This window comes from Crassostrea angulata, chromosome 9 (assembly GCF_025612915.1).
Source record: "Crassostrea angulata isolate pt1a10 chromosome 9, ASM2561291v2, whole genome shotgun sequence".
Taxonomy (NCBI): domain Eukaryota; kingdom Metazoa; phylum Mollusca; class Bivalvia; order Ostreida; family Ostreidae; genus Magallana; species Magallana angulata.
In genome coordinates this window covers 11,983,478-12,006,514 of record NC_069119.1, presented here as the reverse complement: position 1 = coordinate 12,006,514, position 23,037 = coordinate 11,983,478, and the positions used below count along the sequence as shown (strand labels likewise).

At 30.9% G+C, this 23,037-nt stretch overlaps 1 protein-coding gene across 2 annotated transcripts in view; it reads left to right on the top strand.

The window, feature by feature from the left end:
- The window catches only part of LOC128162447 (uncharacterized), a 56,891-nt gene extending 37,883 nt beyond the window's left edge, over positions 1–19,008 (top strand). Inside the window, exons 12-26 of one of the 2 annotated variants that reach the window (XM_052825659.1) lie at positions 302–364; positions 1,883–1,945; positions 3,466–3,528; positions 4,492–4,534; positions 5,231–5,357; positions 5,667–5,789; positions 10,203–10,292; positions 10,405–10,541; positions 10,648–10,740; positions 13,931–14,020; positions 14,661–14,762; positions 16,224–16,326; positions 16,441–16,594; positions 18,019–18,097; positions 18,701–19,008. In XM_052825659.1, coding sequence (XP_052681619.1) covers positions 302–364; positions 1,883–1,945; positions 3,466–3,528; positions 4,492–4,534; positions 5,231–5,357; positions 5,667–5,789; positions 10,203–10,292; positions 10,405–10,541; positions 10,648–10,740; positions 13,931–14,020; positions 14,661–14,762; positions 16,224–16,326; positions 16,441–16,594; positions 18,019–18,097; positions 18,701–18,718 — 1,348 coding nt within the window. In that variant the 3' untranslated portion in view covers positions 18,719–19,008. The remainder of the gene's footprint in view (positions 1–301; positions 365–1,882; positions 1,946–3,465; positions 3,529–4,491; positions 4,535–5,230; positions 5,358–5,666; positions 5,790–10,202; positions 10,293–10,404; positions 10,542–10,647; positions 10,741–13,930; positions 14,021–14,660; positions 14,763–16,223; positions 16,327–16,440; positions 16,595–18,018; positions 18,098–18,700) is intronic. The other variant, XM_052825660.1, reaches the window with a different exon arrangement.
- The last annotated feature ends 4,029 nt before the right edge of the window (positions 19,009–23,037 follow it).

Sequence of the window (23,037 nt, the reverse complement as noted above, 5' to 3'; positions counted from 1 at the left end):
CGTTCTAATTGATTAAGTCAATAAGTCAAAAGTGAACAATACCTTAGATATAAGGCTTAAGTATCAGTATTATCTAAATAAAATCTATTTCTTTTTAAAATAATTTTTAAATAATTGACGTTGTTGAAAAAATACAAAGAATAAAAATGCACTTACATTGTAATGAATAAAAACCCTATTTAGAAATTTGAAATCATAATTCTTTTCTTTAGTTTCCTACTGTAAAATAAGAACACCCCAAAATTTAGAATTTTTTCTTTAAATTGCCTAATACCAAACGCATTTTCTTTCTTTTTTTTAGAGAGCAAAAAGATTTGCCGAGCATCACTAATGGTAATTTAAAAAATTGGCCATTTGAATCCGGGTAAATATTTTTATAAGTGATGTCTAAATTGTAACACATTTATTTTGTCACGATGATACAGAAATCGTTTTATTGATTTGTTTAAGCAAACAATAAATGTCCCTGATATTCCTGATACACGTAATATTATATGTTAAAAATATAGATAAATATATCCCTACTAGTTGATACACTACAAGCGAGAAGAATATTTCATTAAAAGCATCAAACTTGCTTCCGAGATTTATATTCTGTTGTTTTTTTAGTTTGTGAAGTTATCTTACATGTAAAATCGATTCAATTTTCATGAACTTATTTTTACTGTTCATACAGAAAGTCTTATGCAGAAAAATAAGTTCTAGTGTTGATTTTGATGTCGTTATTTGAACCACAAATCCCAAGAAGCCGTCCGGATTACATAAAAATAAACAAGGCTTTTGCAAATGTTTTGTGCTGTGCATATTTAAAACGCGGCAAATTTCAGCCAATAACGCCCCTTCTTCTTTTAGATGAGATCGACTTTTCAATGCCTTTGGTAAACAATTTAATTGATATGCAATTCAAAACAAACAACAATTTTTTCCTGGATTCGTCTGTACAAGGAAAATATAAAACCACATTTAATCTTTGTTATAAAAGATTAAAAACTAAGGCCAATAAATACCCTTTTTGTGTAAAGTATCTCTAAGATAAAAAAATTAAACTGCTAAATTTATGAACATATGACCCCAGGGCTTTTAAAAAATCTATACTTTTATTACCTGTGCAATGCATGCAAGTAAAGATAAATTGTATTCATGTTGTGTGCATTAAAATATTAATTTTATATTAGAAAAGATTGCTCTTTAAAGACCTGTAAATGTCTTTTTACCAAGTGTTTACAATTACTGCCAAGCTGAGAGCTAACGTATTAATATTCTGAGATTTTGCTCACTCTAATCCCCCCATCCCAACCCCCCTTCCCCCAAACCTCTTTTGCATTCAAATATTTTTTTTTTCAAACATCAACTTTAGGTTAGGGATTAAAATAATGCTTAAAATGCAAAACATTAGACCCTCTGACTGAACAATCTAAGAACTATGTACACAGGTGACCATCAAGCTGAAGACGTTTGTTTATTTGAATTGCTAAGATGCTTAAACGTGGTTGCTCCGATGAAACGAATTTCTTTGAGAGAATTCTTATTATAGATGATCTATTCATTGAAAGATAGCTTACGTTAGCTGTTAATCGTTCTAATTGATTAAGTCAATAAGTCAAAAGTGAACAATACCTTAGATATAAGGCTTAAGTATCAGTATTATCTAAATAAAATCTATGTTCTTTTTAAAATAATTTTTAAATAATTGACGTTGTTGAAAAAATACAAAGAATAAAAATGCACTTACATTGTAATGAATAAAAACCCTATTTAGAAATTAGAAATCGTAATTCATTTCTTTAGTTTCCTACTGTAAAATGAGAATACTAAATTTAGAATTTTTTATTTTTTCGTTAAGTTGCCAAATACTAAACGCATTTTCTTTTTTTTTTTTTAGAGAGCAAAAAGATTTGCCGAGCATCACTAATGGTAATTTAAAAAATTGGCCATTTGAATGCGGGTAAATATTTTCATAAGTGATGTCTATATTGTAACACATTTATTTTGTCACGATGATACAGAAATCGTTTTATTGATTTGTTTAAGCAAACAATAAATGCCCCTGATATTCCTGATACACGTAATATTATATATCAAAAATATAGATAAATATATCCCTACTAGTTGATACACTACAAGCGAGAAGAATATTTCATTAAAAGCATCAAACTTGCTTCCGAGATTTATATTCAGTTTTTTTTAGTTTGTGAAGTTATCTTACATGTAAAATCGATTTAATTTTCATGAACTTATTTTTACTGTTCATTCAGAAAGTCATATGCAGACAAACAAGTTCTAGTGTTGATTTTGATGTCGTTATTTGAACCACAAATCTCAAGAAGCCCTCCGGATAACATAAGCATAAACAGGGCTTTTGAAAATGTTTTGTGCTGTGCATATTTAAAACGCGGCAAATTTCGGCCAATAACGCCCCTTCTTCTTTTAGATGAGATCGACGCTTCAATGCCTTTCGTAACCAATTTAATTGATATGCAATTCAAAACAAACAACAATTTGTTCCTGGATTCGTCTGTACGAGGAAAATATAAAGCCACATGAAATCTTTGTTATAAAACATTAATAACTAAGGCCAATAAATACCCTTTTTGTGTAAAGTATCTCTAAGATAAAAAATTTAAGCTGCTAAATTTATGAACATATGACCCCAGGGCTTTTAAAAAATCTATACTTTTATTACCTGTGCAATGCATGCAAGTAAAGATAAATTATATTCATGTTGTGAGCATTAAAATATTAACTTTATATTAGAAAAGATTGCTCTTTAAAGACCTGTAAATGTCTTTTTACCAAGTGTTTACAATTACTGCCAAGCTGAGAGCTACGGTATTAATATTCTGAGATTTTGCTCACTCTAATCCCCCATCCCAACCCCCCTCCCCCCAAACCTCTTTTGTATTTAAATATTTTTTTGTTCAAACATCAACTTTGGATTAGGGTTTAAAATAAAGTTTAAAATGCAAAACATTGGACCCTCTGACTGAACAATCTAAGAACTATGTACACAGGTGACCATCAAGCTGAAGACGTTTGTTTATTTGAATTGCTAAGATGCTTAAACGTGGTTGCTCCGATGAAACGAATTTCTTTGAGAGAATTCTTATTATAGATGATCTATTCATTGAAAGATAGCTTACGTTAGCTGTTAATCGTTCTAATTGATTTAGTCAATAAGTCAAAAGTGAACAATACCTTAGATATAAGGCCTAAGGATCAGTATTATCTAAATAAAATCTATTTCTTTTTAGAATAATTTTTAAATAATTGACGTTGTTGAAAAAATACAAAGAATAAAAATGCACTTACATTGTAATGAATAAAAACCCTATTTAGAAATTAGAAATCGTAATTCTTTTCTTTAGTTTCCTACTGTAAAATGAGAACACCCCAAAATTTAGAATTTTTTTTTTATTTTTTCTTTAAGTTGCCTAATACAAACGCATTTTCTTCCTTTTTTTTCAGAGAGCAAAAAGATTTGCCGAGTATCACTAATGGTAATTTAAAAAATTGGCCATTTGAATCCGGGTAAATATTTTTATAAGTGATGTCTATATTGTAACACATTTATTTTGTCACGATGATACAGAAATCGTTTTATTGATTTGTTTAAGCAAACAATAAGTGTCCCTGATATTCCTGATACACGTAATATTATATATTAAAAATATAGATAAATATATCCCTACTAGTTGATACACTACAAGCGAGAAGAATATTTCATTAAAAGCATCAAACTTGCTTCCGAGATTTATATTCAGTTTTTTTTTGAGTTTGTGAAGTTATCTTACATGTAAAATCGATTTAATTTTCATGAACTTATTTTTACTGTTCATTCAGAAAGTCTTATGCAGAAAAACAAGTTCTAGTGTTGATTTTGATGTCGTAATTTGAACCACAAATCTCAAGAAGCCGTCCAGATTACTATCGGTGCATGAACATCTACGCGTAAACGTTAGATTGAGATCCACTTTTCAATGCCTTGGGTAAACAATATAATTACATGTAATGTGTATTCCGAAACAAACAACATTTTTTTCCTGGATCTGTCTGTAAAAGGAAAATATAAAATCACATTGAATCTCTGTAATATCTATATATCTATATATCTATATATATATATATATATATATATATATATATATATATATATATATATATATATATATATATAAAGAAAATTTGAAAAATGAAAGACAACACAGAGTAAAACGTTAGCGCTTTCATTCAATCTTCAGACGTTTTTTCTGAAGATTGAATGAAAGCGCTAACGTTTTACTCTGTGTTGTCTTTCATTTTTCAAATTTTCTTGATATAAAACCGGACACTGCGTTATTTTTTGGATTTAACTATATATATATATATATATATATATATATATATATATATATATATATATATATATATATATATATATATATATATACATTGCACCTTTTTTATCCCATGAAAATTGAGTATCGTGTACATAAGATTATGATTTGGTTTCAGGGAAGAATTTTCCCTTGATAGACATCAGAATAGTTCTGTAAATGTAAGTTTACTTTTAATGTTAGTTGTAGTTCATTAACAAAATGATGTGGTTCATATCATTTATACAAGTTTGAAATGTTCAATCAAAGGTATAATTCAATTTCTCACTTATCAATTTATTTACACCTGCTTGGTCCGATTTTATATTAAACTGAATGTCTGCTTTTAAATGAATAGTTATGCTTGGTATATGCTGCTAGAAAACATTGCAACAGTTCCCTGATGAATACTTAAAAAGACTTATTTCAATGAAAAAGGATATACAAATTTACACAAAACTTGTTAACAAAACCAATTTCATATAAAAGGGTACAACATTTCTTTTCCTCTTATTGAATTTCGTCCCCAACGTCGAATGGGGTATGGTTTTATTTAGACTTTGCCTATCACTATATATAAAGGTCATATTGTTATGTCAAAAGAAAAGACACAAAAACAGAAATAAAACCATTTTTATTTTTTCACTTATCTTTCTGAAGTGTTCTGAAGATTGTTTTCTTTACAATCGATGCATATTGTGCAGATGAATAATCATTCTCATTATTGATTTATTTTGAGTTCCAATAGAATTTCTCCTTTTTTTGGATACTGTAATAGGAAAAAAATCGGACCATGTAACTTTATGTAAAAGATGAAAATACTTGAATTTGAAGAATTTAAGTAAACTGCAATTTAAATCTTGAGTTTTTATTTGTAGCACCCTGCGTTTGAGGCAAACCAACAAAGGAGAAAATTTTATCATACTATATTGTGTATTGACACGTCTAAAAGCATGAAATCGTCAAAATTAATGACTTGTTGCTGCATCCAACAACTTTTGAGAGGTTTTGTTCATTGTTCTTATAATACTTTTATATTTAAGAAAACATACAATTTGATATCAAGCTCAATAAATGCATTTAACTTTTTTTTTGTAAATATAACTTATAAAATTGTTTTTATATTGATTTGATATTATAATACATTCTTTAAAAAATAAAATGAAAGAAAAAACAAATAATAATACTTTGAAACATTGTTTATATTTGAATAAAAAACCAGTGTTACCAAAACAAATAATTTTTTACCACAAAATAAATATATATAACAAATATAATCATGATTTGAAATAATTCACATTGTATTCCTTTCAGAGATACCAGAACAAAATCCAGAGTTTGAAGAAGTTATATCTGTAGTTTGCTTTGGGAAATATCTTCGCTTTTACGAATATAACCCCGAAGATCCCGCTGGCCACATCCTATTCGTAAACAATGGTAAATGTTTAACTCACCTAGACGAATTCGGGGGGGGGGGGGGGGGGCTTATGCTATACTCCCAGCACCGGTGTCTACGTCGACCTGGTTAAAGATTTTGTTGCAAGTCCTGTATCTTATTTATCACTTGTCCTATCTTCACCAAACTTATATATATGTGATAATGTGTCATTTTAATGGTTATAAACTGTAAAAATTTGAATTAAAAATAAAATATTGAATATCAGGTAAATAGTTGAAAATGAATAAAACAATTTAACAGTTAAACTAAATATTATACATGTAGTACATGTACATACTACGAATTTCACTAAACATGAACTTACTAAGTTATTATTAGAGTTATCTTTCTTAGCTTATTTTAATATTCATCAGGACGAGTTTTAGCTAAGAACTAGTTTAAAGGTCAGTGAGAGTCTACTGGTCATAACAATGGTTAAATATAATTCTTAAGTCATTTTCATTGGACACAAGAATGACCTTAGAAAGTCAAAGCCATGTCTTGCTGATAACAACATGTCTGTATTAGACTAAGTAATAGTAACCTGAGTCCACAATTCGGGTGTTTAAATTGTGGCATCATTAATCACCCAATTCAAATCTCAATGGCTGTGTGTGTTATTTTTCGATGAGAAACCCACGGTTTTATATAATGCAACTGGGCTTACCTACGGATTGAACGATTTGGATGCTGAATTGGGCTAATACATGTAATTCCAGATGCTGGAAGAGGTGAATGTTTTTGGAGCAAGTAAAAAGTATTAGGACAGGTGCCCTTTAATAGTCATTTCTAATTTACTATTGGTCTTAGATTAACCAAACTTGCATTGATAATGCGAATCCCTAATCTGAGCAATATGTTTCAGAAGCTTCACGAGAATAAGGTTTTCGGAGCAGGTGAAAGGTTTTGGAGCAGGTACCCTCTGATTATTTAATCTTTGTTAAATACTGGTCTTAACTTCAATAAACTAGAATGATCTTATGATATTTCTGCACTTGACAGGCTTGAATAACAATCTAACTTATAAGTTTTGCATCTTGGATAAGGATCGGGGATTTATAGTTGGTTGAAATCTTTGGAGCAGGTGCTTTTCGATAGCTTTTTAAAGTTATTCCTGGTCTTGCATTCATCAAACTTGCATGGATAGTGCGTCTTACGATACCTATGCACTTCACAGGATTGAATGTTGAATCTGGGTCATAGGTTTAAGATGCTGGATGAGGTTAAGGTTTTTGGAGTTGTTTAAACTTTTTATAAAAGGTGTCCTTTGATAGACAAACCTTAGTTATTTTATGTTCAACCTTTATCAAATTTGGATAGATGATGCAACCTATGATTCTGCGGCGTGGATGCTGAATCTGAGCCATTGCTTTCAGATAGTGGAGGGGGTTTATTTTTATTTTTTTTGGAACAGGTCACATGTTTATATAAGATACCTGTACCATTTTAAACTTGCATGATTAAGTTAACTATATAAAATCTAATATAAAATATTGATTGTCTAGATGCATAGGCAGGTATGGGATTGTTTATCAACTCGAATTATGTTAGGCTCCCTTAGATCTGGTTATGAAGTTAATTCTGTTAAAACCTAGTCAGTTAAACAGTTAATATATTGAGAGGAAGATTCAAATACAGAGCCTGATCGTAATTATATTAATGCTTGAGCAGATGTAGGTTTTAAGTACTTTGAATATTGGAAAAGAAGCTACCTTTATAATTACTATATTCTATTGATCATGTAACTTTGGATTTGAAACCTAGGGCTAGCTTCAGATACAGAGCCTGGTGTTCATTGCCAAGGATGCTACAAAAACTTCATGCCTCACTCATACTTGATTGGTGTATGAGTTGGTTGTGAAATAACATACATTGTAACATAATTCCTATGATATTGCATTGTATGATATGATGCACTCTTGTATTATCTGAAATAATATCGAATAGTATCATATTATATATTGTTTTCCCTCGGACTGAAATGTCACATTTTCATTGGATTAAACATGGCACGTGATTGCCTCATAAATCTCTATGTAGGTTCTTTGAGGATTAATATTAGGCAATATGGCCGTCATTGGCCGCCGTCTTACCTACTCATTTCGATATTTCATGTTTTTTAACATAGAAATTGTTTTCAGTAAGTCATTAAAATATTTAGAGTAGTGGCCCTTTGGAATTATGTTTTAATTAGAGTAGTTGCCCTTTCAATATTGACATCACATTGTTGTGTCTTGAGCAGAACAAAATGGCAGCGTCTAAATTTGCTCAGTATAAAATAGTATAAAAGAATATGATGCGATATAATATTTTTTACAATGTTTTGTATATTATGATATGATATCATATCATATGATATTGTTGTATATGATATTGCTATTGTATCATATAATATTCTATCATACGATATGATTTTATAAATGAATTGCATTTTTTTCTTTTGATCGACAGATAAAAAAACAATGACCTGGGAACTTTATTAACGTTTGTAGCGTTTTCCAGTCGCTTTTTTACTGAGGTATCGGTATACGGGACATAGTAAAGACCTGAATGAAATGAAATTTTATATAAATGATGTATTGGAATTTCGATGTGCTGCGTCAAATGAAATGGCTTTGCGTGTGAATTTATTATATCGCCACGTGCGTTGTTGAATAGTACTTCATTATATTCCCATTTGTCGTAACATACCATAACATGCCATATGAAAGCAATCAGTATGATTTCAAATCTAATTTTTTATGAAATAAAGAATACATATTCACATTCTAGATTAATATTTAAACTTTCTTTTTTCATTATTTTACTTTGAAATGTTTTGAACGTTTCTGTATATGGATGCATTTTAGATAAAATCTCATTGCATAGCATACAATACCATTAATATCATATCATTAAGTCTTTAATTTCAATTTCTAATAGCACATCATACACATATTATTGCATATCATGAACATTAAATAACATAGTATAGCACACATTTGTAAAAGATATGCATGATATGACTGTAAAATTAAAATATAATATTATCTTAACCCTGAACATATATTTTCTCCTTAGAGAATGCTCAGAATCTTTATCAATATCATTTTTACTAGTTTTCCATCGTTTAATCTAACAGAATCTCTTGAAAAGTTAAATACGATTTAGGAATAAATCAAACGTCAAAATGTACAAATTACCATAACGAATAATATTCATACTGAAATAATCACTGATATAGATATCAAACACATCCTTGTTGTTATTATTTTACCTATTATACTCTGCAATCAGCCAAGTCGCTTGTGTCAAATATTAGCGGCTAAGTCATTTTCTGCAGAGCTGTCCAGTCATCCCAGTCATAGAGACATTTTGTAGAGGGAAAACGCGATTATAATGTGTTTAATGTGTTTTGCAGTTAGACTGCATGCATGTAAATTAAAAAATGGAAATAAAACACGGGCACGGATAGCATTCATCGATGGTGTGGACAATAATGGTGTAGATGCTGCTCTGATGACGCAACAACGATGCCGATAATAAAGATGATTCAATGACGACGATATTGATTATGTTGATAAAGAAGAGGGTGTCGATGACGATGATGACGGTAATAAAGACGATAAGGTTGATGATGTTATCGGAAATATTGTAGTTGATGACGGTGAGGATTTTGGGATGACAATAGATGATTACATAAGTGTTGACGATGACGACGACGATGATGATGTAATTGAGGCACATTCTTTATTCTTTATTCTGTGTAATGCAACTGGAGATGCGATGATTACTTTAGTTTTAAGTTAGCGGTTAGTAACATGTAAGATTGTAGGCTGTTGATTTAGAAGCGATTTGATTACTCGTATATTTTTGCCAATATAATGATCATATTTTTAAGTGTGTAAAAGGTGTCTGAAAGTTTGTTTGGTTTTGAAATTAGAAACAGTGATTATTTTTTTGTTTTATAAATTATTTAGAATTTTATCTATCTTGTTTTTTTATTTGTTTTTTTTAGATGTAGATAAATTATCCTGCATTTTAAGATGTTTTGTTTTTGTTTGTGGTTTTTTTGTTTGTGTTTTTTTTTATTGACAAATTACCGTTTATCCCGTTACAATGTTTTATTTAAAATGGGAAATATGATTGGGGATGACTTTGGAGCATTAGGATACGAATTATATCATACAGGTACCGCGCTGGAAAAAAAATCATTAAATGTGAGAACCAAGGATGTTGAATGTAAGATGATAATAATGTAATCAATTTTAAGATTCATTCCGATTTGCTTTGTTTTCTTGTTGTTTTATATTTTGTTTTGTTCTGTTTTCTTATTCATTTTTTTTCTATGTTGTAACGTATTCTGGGTGCTCAGTTGTATCTCTATGTCATAATAAATTGGCTTTTGTTATTAAATTCATATGTTTTTGCAGAACTTGAAAATCATGACCGTTCATGGATTGGATGTACACCTCTTGCTGATGCTTGTTTGAAGTGCATTTTTTTGCATACCCGTGTTAAAGGTTGAATAAATTGCTTTACGTTTCGCAACACATTCATAATTATTCGTTCTTCTCGATCAATATGCTCCTAAAAAATTCTTTGTTTAAAAAAAAAATATGTATTCATTAATAGATCGATTAAGACGGAATACTGCTTCAGTAACCATTAAAGGGCGAGTAGTAATGTTTACCGACGGAAAATGCAATTCAAAAAGAGTACTAGACAATGAGGACGACGAGAATACTAATCCGTTGGAATCTATGCAGGATGTAAGAATATTTGCCGTAGTGTTACATGTACATGCACCATATACATGCATTTGTGATATTTATATGATTGCTTTTATTTTATAAATATGTTTGCCTTTGTTTACAGATATACAACCACTTGAATGATCTATGGACCGGATTTCGTACAGAAACTCTCCCAATCTTTTGTATTATATCATCATATCGTGACACTGATCAGGTAAATATATAAATTTTGCAACGAATCTAAACACACTAAAATTGCATAGCTCGAAATAGATAGATAGATAGATAGATAGATAGATAGATAGATAGATAGATAGATAGATAGATAGATAGATAGATAGATAGATAGATAGATAGATAGATAGATAGATAGATAGATAGATAGAACAACTACTTTTCAGATATAACTGCAAGAATCCACTAAATCAATAATGTACTATGACTATGCAACTAAAATTATGGACTCGAGTTTATGTGTTTTAACACCGGTAAATCGGATAAGAATTGTCGATTGTTTCAGTTATAATAAATAGTTCACCAATTTTCATGATGACAATCGAGACTTTTGGTTGTAGTAGCGTTCCCAAATTAATTATTAGTTAAAAAGGTTAAATAATCCGGACTTTGAACTATTATGAATCTCAATTTTGTACTTGCCGAGACCTGAGCTTCCTTTCCATATTTACTTATATAATTTATACATGTATATTTAATAAGGTAAATAGAGTGGATCCATGTTTTACGATTTAAAAGAAGTGCACAAGTTCTTCACATGATCTTGCTGTTTATAAATGTGTTAAGAAATGATCGAATGTATGAAGACTAGCGATATAGCGAGAACAACGCAACATTTTTGGGAGTTGATTTAATCAACTCTCCTATGCAGTTACTCAGACAAACGGAAAGTGAAACAGTGTTTGGACCTCAGAACAAATCATTGCTGTTGACAAGACTTTAGTTAGTTCTTGAAAATAATCGATAATTTCGATGTAATGTATGCTAAAGCATTGTTTTTCAAGGAAACTTATTTATAAATACCTTGAAAATAGTCAGATTTTAAATGATACGAACAATTTAAATATTCTTTATAGTTGTACATGTATGTATTCCAACGCCGTAGTTCAATATAGTCTCGTTCAACTCGACGCTCGGCTGTCTCCGTAAATCATTGTCGGAGAATTACGGTGTCAGCCGAGCGGTTGGTTGAACGAAACTACAGTTCAATATTGCTTGGATCCATACAATTTTCGAAAAATATTTCTATTACTGATATACAGTTTGATTGAATTTATTTGATCTTTAAATATTGTTAAACATGATTCATAAGGGGGTTTCTCGACATTCTTGTCGAAAAAGTCCAAAAAATCATATTATAAAAAAATGCGTAATTCAAATTAGAAACTACATGTACTTGTCATGCAAAATAACATATCATTGATTTTAAAATAAATAAACATCGACAAAATCAACTCCCGTCAGTTCTTCAGTACTTTGATTTTTTAAATCACGTATAGGCATGGGATTTGCGGTTAAGTGAAAAAAATAATGAAATAAACATGCAAAACATAAAAATCAATCTCTTTACACCTCGCTCTTCTTTTTCAAAAATTGGAGATTGCATTGGAGAAGTAACATTCATTGAAAGTTATTTTGGATCACATTTAAGTTTGAAAAATTGTATCTTGAACTGTGCGGAAAGTTTAAATGATTTTATATTCCCCTAAAATTAACATCTTAAAGCACTTGGAATAAATTGTCCAGGAAAAGAGTGGTGGTGTAAATCCGTTCTAACCGCATTTTGACAAATAAAAGAACATGATTTAAATCGATTCGGTATTAAGGAAATATCGGTGTACTTAAGCATTCATGATTTGTAATTAATTCAACAATAGTATCATAGAATATAACAATGAACGAACATATAAATTTAATACTGTACGTTCTATAAATAATGGAACTATAAATGCATATATGTAGCAACTGACGTCAATTGTCTAAAGCATGTGATTTCTGCATTCCAATTCTTTTTTTAAGGGTTATTGGGTTTTTTTAAATCCAGAACTACGTTTTTACCATTCAGCGTGTCCAGTTTTGCATTTTTCTATCGCAAACGACTGTGTGTCAGCACAGTTTTAACGGAAATTCATTTTTAGGTCTTTCCTTTCCATCGGAAGACCTTCTACTAATGGATTTTTTTATCAAATTATTTGTTTCCAATGGAATACATTATTTTTTCGTTTTGGTTTTTTTTTCACTATGAACAAGGTCTTCTGTTTCTAAAGGAATATCTTTAAGTTATTGTTTTCATTTGGTTTATTTTTTTCTATTAATAGGGTTTTCCGTGATCTTCGAAAGACCCTTTTATTATTCTATTTTTATTTTCATTTTCCGTATTAGGGTCTTCCGTCTCCAACGGAAAACCTTATTTACTATTATTGATTTGTTTCTTTTCTCCTATTGTTGATGTGTTTTGTTTCCAGGCGAAGATTTTCTTGATTTTGCTTTGTTCAACGCTTTTTTCATTTTTTTTAGAAGCTACCGTATATCCGGTTTTTTTGCATGTCACATGTCATATTTTACGATTTAAAAAGTTTCTTATAAAAAATAATATAGAATGTAATTTATGCGTATTCAATAATTTGCGATTTAACAGAGATCGCAAAAAAGTATAGTTTGTAAGCAAACTGATTTATTCAAATCTTCAGTATTGTCATTTACATGATAAAGCTCAAAACAAAAACAAGAAAAAATATGAAGGCAGTACAAAACACCCGTAAATAAAATAAACTACCTAGAATTTTTTTGAAAAATGCAAAATAATTGCGTTATTTTAAGTGAAAATTAATTTCAAAGAGTATTATTTTTTTTAAATGTAGTATCAATCATATCCATAAATTTTTGAAGGCAGAAAACAATTGAGGTACAGCGTATTTTGATGATTTTGAAATATTTTATTTGAAATTTGTTCATTTGCATTTTGCGCAACTTTGCCTTAAATCATTTGAAATTGTGTAGGTTGTGTTCTGTTCATGGTAAAACCTGAAATCTCGACACAGCCATCACCAGTGCTAACACTTTATGTCCAGTAAATTTTAAGGTTTTATTTGTAGGTTATAGGTCAAACATTTAGAGTTTTATTAATTTTCACCTCTGTCAAATATATTTAAAAAATCAATTAATAACATGTTTCAGATTAGACGGTCCTAAAAGAGGTAGATTTTATCATATCTGAATATATGTAATGTTTCAGGGTTGTGGGAGTGTTAGTAAAAATGACCAGATGGACAATAGCGAGCTCTAACAACAGTGCAAGTTATGTTATGCATAATTGTAGATTTTGCTTTCCTTGCTCTAAATGTCACATCGTTAACATATTGATAACATGGAGTTATTTTCAAAAACAGAACTTCTTGGTTTCTATGGCGATAAACACCAATGGAAAAGTTCTTCTTCGTGATGAAATATCGGCGTTTTCTAAATTCATCGAAGTTGAGGTAAATATGTTTTAAACTTACCTACAATATTTTCATTTAATTTAAATGTTGCACAATACTTATGACAGAATTTTTATAAAAATGTTGTGAAAGCGGTCAGAGTTAACTTTTTCTATAAATAAACACCAACAGAACACTATTGATATACGATGTCGTAGAAACACAATATCCATGCATTTCTATTTAAAGAAACAACATATACACATGTAAGAAATATATTTCCTTACGTATATATATCAATACTACACCAATACAGAAATAAATCCATTTTGTTACGATCAAAGTGTGTTTCGAATTTGATAGTTGTGCAAAATTAAAAACAATTTTAATGTTCTTCTTTATATTATCTAAAACTTATTAGTGGCACATGCAAACTAGAGGGTACATCTTATTTTGAGTGTGAAAAGATAATTTTAATAAGCAATAACATGTACCTAGAAGATAAACATAGACAACATTTCGGTTCGATTGATTTCAAAGAAACACAATTTGATAACATGTTTGATGGAAGCGGATTAAGGACGATGATGTCTAAATGCATATTAGTGAGTTTGCTTGAATAAATTGTAACTTTTTCTGGTATTGTATTACATGAACATTTATTTCTTCATTATTTTTTTTTCTTTTTGTGTTATAATAGATATTAGCTGCAAGATATAAAAGCGAATGTAGAGGCTTAAATTGGCACCAGGTTATTGCTTACCTTAGAATAAAACTTGGGCACAGGGAATGTTTGTACTTAGTAAGTATTGCTTTGTGCACACTTAATTTTTAAGTGATTTAAGCGAGGACATTCTTGTTGCTTTGTGAAGTGCTGTAGTGCTTACAGCAAATGCAATATTTTTGAGAATACAACAGTCATAAATCGCATAGCAAGTAATCAAATTGTGTTGTGCAGTAACCGCAACTATAATGTGTCAATTATCAAAGTTGAAATATTTTGTTCTTTGTTTGTTTGTATTGTTTCCTTTTTGAGTGGGGGAGGGGTATTTTTTGTGTTGGATTTTTGTTGTTTACATAGTAAAAATTTAGATACATTATACGAACATTTAAGTTGTAGTATTTGACAATGAAGTACAACTGTTCTGTGTGTATTGATTAATTCAGAAACATAAAATACGAGGGTTGTTCGGAAATTATTGAGACAACTCGAATGTCTCCCTTACTTAGTGACAAATTTCGGTAAAAATTGACATGAACATTAAAGATACCCCAACAAGTATTTAAACAAAGTAATATGAAAAGAATGTTTAATATTTTGTTTACAAAAGTAAATAAACAAGTCAGTGGTCGGGATAAGCAGGCATGAAATCGGATATTGAAAGAAAAACCTTCTACATCTTTTTCTAAGTGTCCGTATACTTAAAGTTAATGATAAAAGAAACCAAATTAAATATGTTCACTTTGATATTTTCTGCGACTAACTTTTGATCAAGTTTTACTTATGTTCGAGATGAAATACAGATATGGTACAAATGTATTTACCGGGCAATATAGATCTGACAACGACTTTACATTGAATTTTGACATCAATGCGCAGCGAATATACATCAAATTGGTGGAAATTTCAGAAGGAAACCATTAAAGGCCTCGCGGTTCCTTTAACACAAACTATACGATGAAAAATGATAGCGAACTTCAGTTCATCATATTTTTTCATTGATTGTCTAATTAGAATTAAGACAAAGGGACTTAATATCAAGTACTTTTTACACACTAACTATTGTCAACAGTTCTAAAATATGTAAAAACTTTCACATGAATTTGACTTTCAAGAAAAATATCGAAATTTTGTCCACAAAAAATCAAGGTTGAGAGAAAATGTAAATGATGACACCTGGAAATGAAAACAAAAAATGACAAATAAGAATTATCACTTATTTATTTCTGTTCGTTTGTAAAGTGGTCAAAACACAGGAGCAATGAAAAGCGTTAAAATGACGTTGCAAAAAGTTTGCGGTTGCGCCGAGTCACTGGACAAAGGCACGTCAATCCGCTTACAATGAATGATATAATCATGTCATGGAAAAGAAACTGTTCACATTGATGAACTCTATCCTTATTCACGTTTTGGTGAAATTTCAAGGGTTCATTCTTTTTTCCTTTGAGAATAAGAGAAAATGTATCAAAAGTGTCCAAACAACCAGCCTATGCTATAACAGTTAAACATTTCAAATTAATAAATAGATAAAATTTCTTGCAGGATTACGCTACCGAATGTATTCTGCGTGAGAATGGTGAGAGTACATTAAACGTTAGCAATCACAATTTCTTGCCTCGGTTGATTAGAAGACACCCAAAGCAAGGCAAGCTTCTAAAAATGTTATTGAAACAAATCTATTAACGTTTGTGAACAATGTATTGTTCACTAATGAAAATATAAAGATATGCAAAACTGAACCTTTATGATTAATTATTAGGAATATATGGCTGGCAACAGAAATCTCAGAGCGGATGGGTCTTCTTCCCAAACGAAATAAGCGATGAAATCGAGAAGGGTTATTCTGCATGGCAACTTAGTAAACTGCAAACATTTACAATCGAGAGGCACACGGAGAACCAAGAAATAGATGTGTAGGTCTCCGACAAATTGTGATGCATGCATACAATTATACATTGTTACATAATTCTAGTAACATAGCAATGTTGAGTTTAAGATGTAATTTTCTAATTCAAAATTGAGTTTGAATCGTATATTATTTTATTATTGCCCTATGTATTTAACCTTGACTACCATAGTTATAGTTTAAGCAACATTTTTTTTTGTTATGCTTACTGTTATTTACTGATGTGTCTTGCTATTTATAAACAGTGAAGTTTATAAATTGCTTGCGAAGGCACCTGACTTTATATATATTTTCTGAAAAAAAAATATACTCTCTACATAATAATACACAAGGTACGCATTAAAGCCATTTAACCGATGTGTTTCATGCCAAAGTTTTAGCTAATATGACAGTTTAAATAAATGATGTCGGCGATGTGTACCTTGTGTATCGACGCCTGTGGTTGTTCGTCCCTAGAGATAGTTCTTTTGAAAAATAAATAAGTGTATGCACTTTTAATTGATTGACTGTTTTGATAGAATATATAATTTTTGAAAAGTGGCTTAACAATAACAAAAAATAAATAAATAAATAAATAAATAAAGGTACTTTTCATTCCACAAATTAAGACCTAATTGTCATTTTAGAGAAAATCAGTTTGTCAATCAAACGAAATCTTATTATTTCATAAACATTTTAGGTTAAGGGTCAAAATGAAAACTAAAACAATGGATCTCAGTAGATTCCATCTACGAAATTAATATTTATTCAGGGAGAACGCTTCTATGGTGGAAAGCTACTACAGCAGAATTCGCTTTTAGCGAATTTCAAGGGACCATTGAAAAAAACCCAACTTGTTTTAGCCGTAATTCGTTATACTTTTATAGCCAAAAAAGAAAAAAAAAGATTTTGTTTGCGCTTTTGTGATAAATAATCTGCTAAAAGTACTAACTACCGTTAGTTATCAAATCAGTATTACTTTCAGGTATAAAAGATGTCAATAAAACCTTTCACTCAAATAAAAAAAAAATCATTTTTTTAGAATAGTTGAATTTGAGTATTTTATACATTATGCATCTTAAAATATTTGCAAATCTTCAATGAAATTTATCAGACAATATATTATTTTTATAAATGATTAAATAAGTGAAAATTTTACCCGTGTTCGGGGGGGGGGGGGGGGTCTTCAACTACTTTGCTATAACCGTAAATTAGTTATATCCATGTCTGTTATATCTGGCAATTTTTTAAAGGCTATACCAACTTTGCCGGGACTAAATAAGATTTCGTGCAATTCCGTAAATTCGCCACATCCGTGTTTTTATATTCGAGTTTTGCTGTATAAAATATTGATCCTTCACACGTTCAAAAATTGATCAGAATTTTTCTTTGTCTAAGAACAATCATTCATTTGTCTTTCAAAAATGTGATTTGGTATTTTGTTTCACATAGGTTGCGTTTTGACCTGACAAACATGACATATCGTGTTATTGGTAATGATGGAAAGATATATATACAACGAATTTTTATGGTAAGTTTTATTTTAGATAGTTTTTAAGAATTATTTATCTTTAAAAACTTATAATATCAAATGTTTTCAATGGAACTATATTGCCCCATTATCTGCAAAACAATCAAGTGATATTTTTTTTTGCAATTTTTAGATTGCACAGATATTTTTTAAAGGAATTAAACACATTTTGTTTATTATAAATGATTGACCAAATTTGAACGTTAAACGTCAAGTTACGAGAGAGATTCAGATGTTTTTATATATTTTTTTTTTGTTACAGAAACAAAATTTGAGTTAATTTACATTTCTTTCCAAAATGAATCAAAACAAACTAATTAAAATGGTTCAGTACGTTTATTGATAATGATATTAACAATAGAACACAGCATTTGATTGAAACCTAACCCAATACAAGACCTATGTTAAAAATAAAAGTACTCGGGCCTTTTTTAAGGCAAAGAATTTTAAACTCTGCATCTTGATTGCAACTAACAGATGACTTTCAAATGTTAATGAAGCATAAAACATACCTATATTAAGCATTCTAGAAATAAAATTTTGAACAAAATAATACAGAAAACAAATTATAATTTGTAATTTTTTTTCACTATAAAATTTCAGGGTAATGACTGGGGTTGACAGAAACAAACAGGAGACTCAGTATGGGCATTACAGAATAGTTCTTTTACGGACCCTCAGGTTCTTTGCTTTATAATACGACAGAGTCAAGGTTTTATTTGGCTCACTGTTAATACCACGTAGTTGGCCCAGAGCTATGCAAAATGAAGAACGGTTTTTTGAGAGACTTATTTAATTTGACACGATACAGTTTTGTTTCGTTCTTTTTCCTTGTCATTGTCAAATAAAATACACAATAAAGAAGTTTTAGGCATCCAGTTATGGCATGGGTGTATTCGATCATATTTAGATATGATAATAATAAAACAAATAATTCAATTGAAGGAGCGTCGATTTGTATTTTATCTTTTTTAAAGTGCTGTAAAGGTTTTGTCGTTTTCTTCTTACGTGGTTACATGTAGGATACGGCAACTCCAATTTTAACAACCGTATATTTTATTGGCATTTAAAATTGGTTATTTATTTGAAACAATGCTGGATATGATTATCTAATGAGTTTGTTCACTAGGAAATAACACTCATTTTTTGAAGTCAAGTCGCTTTTGAAGCTGTCGTGCCATGTTAGTGCGTGACAGTTAATGATAGATCATTATTTTTGCCTTAAGAAAAAAAAATAAAAATGCTTTCATTACTTCCGCATTTAAAATACTACATTATATTCGTTAACAACAACGAACAAAAGGATTCTAGCAGAACGTTTCATATATTTAAGGTGAAATTCTTTGATGTTTGCCAAATCTAACTTATATTATATCCAGGGTAGTATTACACTTTTGCCTTTTTATACACACTGACTAAGGAAAGGCCAGTCATGCCATATAAATGTATATTTGCTCTTGCTTAACACTTGCTAGTAAAACATAGTATCCATATCTGTATTAGCCTGATAATCTGTTACTGGCACTCATATAAATCTGGGGTATCTGTCTGAAATAAATCTTTGTTTGGCATTGTTTACACTGCATTCCGATGATTTGTGTTCCAGCGTTGAGCTTACTATATCTTTAACATACTTGTGACGTCATCAATCAATGAATATGGTACGTAATACAGATACATTAAAAATATATTAATTTAGAAGATTTTCTAGTGAAATTTTACCCCTGAAGTTTTTATTTATATCTGGACAAAAAAATTAAGTTAAAAATAACAAATTTCTTGAGTGAAATATGATATAATGCTGCTTATCGGACGTCATATCGATCAGAGAAATTTTTAGACGGGGTCACGTGACCCCCTGTATTTGTTTACTGTCAGACGAAGTCTCAAACCGAAAGGCACGCATATAACACATGACTTGAGTCTACGCGTAACAAAATGGTACAGAAACTGTTCATGCATTTCAGTAAAAAATATATTATTAAAACATGCATTAAATCGTTTTAAGATCTCTATGTAAAAACTAAATTATGTAAAGAAAATAAAAAAATATAGCTTTATTGATCAAAATATTCTTGCTCGGGTTAAATAGCTGTAATGATTTATGGAATGAGTTGCGTAACTATATGCACAACACCGTCGTTTATTTAGTTAGTGGGCGAGTTCATTAATCAATAGAAAAGGTTGAAGGTTGAATCAAAATTAAAGTTCCCAAACGCAATGTGCCATTTTTGAAAAGTTGTGAATTTTATTTTAACAATCTTTCACCTGAAAAATACCAAACTTCATGCACGAGCCGAGGTTAAAATCTTGACGGGTTATACACAGTGTCTTACATATTGAATATTAGGTGTTCTCTAACGAATTGTGTACATAGAAAATAAAAACAGGTCTGAATTTGTCTTCTCGTTCATTGACTCTTTAGTTAAATAAACTGAATTTAAATTTTGAACAATGCATTGTAAGCAAAATCTTCATAGATTATACATTTTGGGTGACCAATAGATCAAATAATATATTCAATCTTATGGATTGAAGAACCAAGTTAAATAAGGAATCATATATAACAGCCAATCAGAAAAGGTCTACCCCAAAATATGTCGTGATTCATTCAGTTTTTGTCTCCATTTTCTAGTTTTATCGATTTCAAAAACAGTTGACTGAATTCGGAGTATGATCTTTAATGAAAGTAACGGTTGTGTCGTTATTTGTGTAGTTGATGCACGAGTTTACACAAAAAAGTTGTAAGTGGCGAACGATTCTATCTTTACTTATTAAATTTATATGAATCGCTGCAAGAAAATCGTGACAGATAAGTCGGTCTGAAACATCAAAATTGCTACTGTGACGAACTCATTGAGTTAGCCACGTGCAGTCACAAGACATCATCAGATATTGGAGGTCCTTGTCTTTTGTCACCAGAAGATATTATTTTGTACATAAGTGATTGTTTGCTTCTTTTTTGAGCGCATACATCGCTTCATTGGCGTCGCCGGTAGGATTTCTGGCGGTCAGTTTGGACCAGTGCGGTGCCTCGGGGACACTGCGCGGTTCGGCCATGTCGACATTTTTATTTTTAAAAGATAAAGTTTCAATGTTACTTTATCTGGGGATAAAATGGCTGAAGGGTATGGGTCATTTGGTTGGACAGGGGTGAATTCGAGTTACGAGTGGCATGGGTGTCCCGGGTGAAGAAAACTAAGCCAGCTAGCTTAGCTGGGGCTCAAGGGAGGGACATGGGTGCTACATGTATGGAGGGTCCTGTACCTGACCGATTCGACCAGCTGTTTTGGTTTGTCACGCCTTTTAGGCCCCCACGATGGGGTAGTGGATGATACTAGTACTGTAGTAGGGGGGTAAATATGTCCTTACCCAGGGGGCGAGTGTGGTTGGGGTCACGGAAAAAAGGGTGTGTTAGGAACAGAAGGGCATGGCCAATCACGGGCCATTGGATATGCCAGGGGGACCAATGTGTATCTGAGTTGCAGGCAAAGGTGGACACTATAGAGTCCCAGCTAGCCCAGATTATACAACTGTTATTTGGATGTCAGGGTCCTTAGGGGTTTCTCAGCCCTAGAGATAATACAAATGACAACCTGCCGCCCAAGGCAGGAGGGAGCTCGCAATCGGGGGGTCAAGGGACTGTAGACACTGGGCTCCCTCTAGAGGATGCTAGTGTTCCCAGGAATGCAAGCACTTTCAGCACTGCTCGGGTGACACCAAGTAGCATGGGGGAGTGTAGTCTTCATGGGCGTGGTTCTCCTGGGCAGGGGTAGGTCGAGGGGCAGCTGCCAGGTGTTGAGACAAGTGGGTATGGTGAAAACCACAGAACTTGGGTGTCGGTCCCGGCTGGAGGAAGAGGGAGAAACCATGCTTCAGACAGCCATGACGGGGGTTGATTGTGCACCCGGAAATGTTTGCAGGTTTTATTCGGTGTTTTATCTTTCTTGATAAATTGTTATGTACACTATCAGCTTTTATTTTCATTAGTCACTTCCGTTTGTTCGTTTCCGGTACTAAGGCAAAAAAACCTGGTTTCAACAGGATCTCAGATTTGGCCGATAGTAACGATATTTCACTGTTTCATATTAAACAAATCGGACGGAAGACCCATTTGTTACTCGTAACGAGATCTAGTTTAATATCATCATTCAATCATGCGCATGTGTTTATGAACAAATATACATTATTTGCAGAAACACAAATAAATGACTGTTACTATAAAAAGCTAAGGGAACAAGAATAAAAGTATATTGAAGCGAAGGTAAGAAACGTTAAATAGTAGTATAATAATGCATGCAGATCTTAAAGAAAATCGATTGAATAGTCATTACCTTGGAAATAATGGTTGGTTTATGTTAACTATGAAGAAGATTTATTAAGGGATGTGGTTAACTGTTTGCTCTTTAATTAAAGAAAAAATATATGCATGTTGTCATGTTCACTTAATAAAATAAAAACCAGTATTACATTATAATATCATGTAAATCATTGTAACCCCCCCCCCCCATTTTTTACCTTAAACACGTAATAAGCCAGCTCTTGAGTATCAATATAAATTTAAATGGTAGACATAATGGTACAATGTATATTGGTTTATATCAAATGTAACTGATGAATTCTTAATGCAAGTTATAATAATAAGTCACTTGTAATTTTCCACAAAAGTGTAGCAATTAATTAAGACGAATTGTAACGTAAGATTTCAGTAAAATATTTTAAAACAATTCTGCACTAACTTTAAATGCATGCAGTTAAAACCAACTTATAATGTATTGATCATCATCAACTATTTCATTTATGTATTAGGTTCGACAAAAAAAATTTCTTATTTTTTTTTATATTTCATTTATTTTTTAGGTTTAAAGAAATTTCATTTTTTTTCATTTTATTTTTATTGATGACTTTTTTGAAACGATACTGCATTTTTGTATATCTAC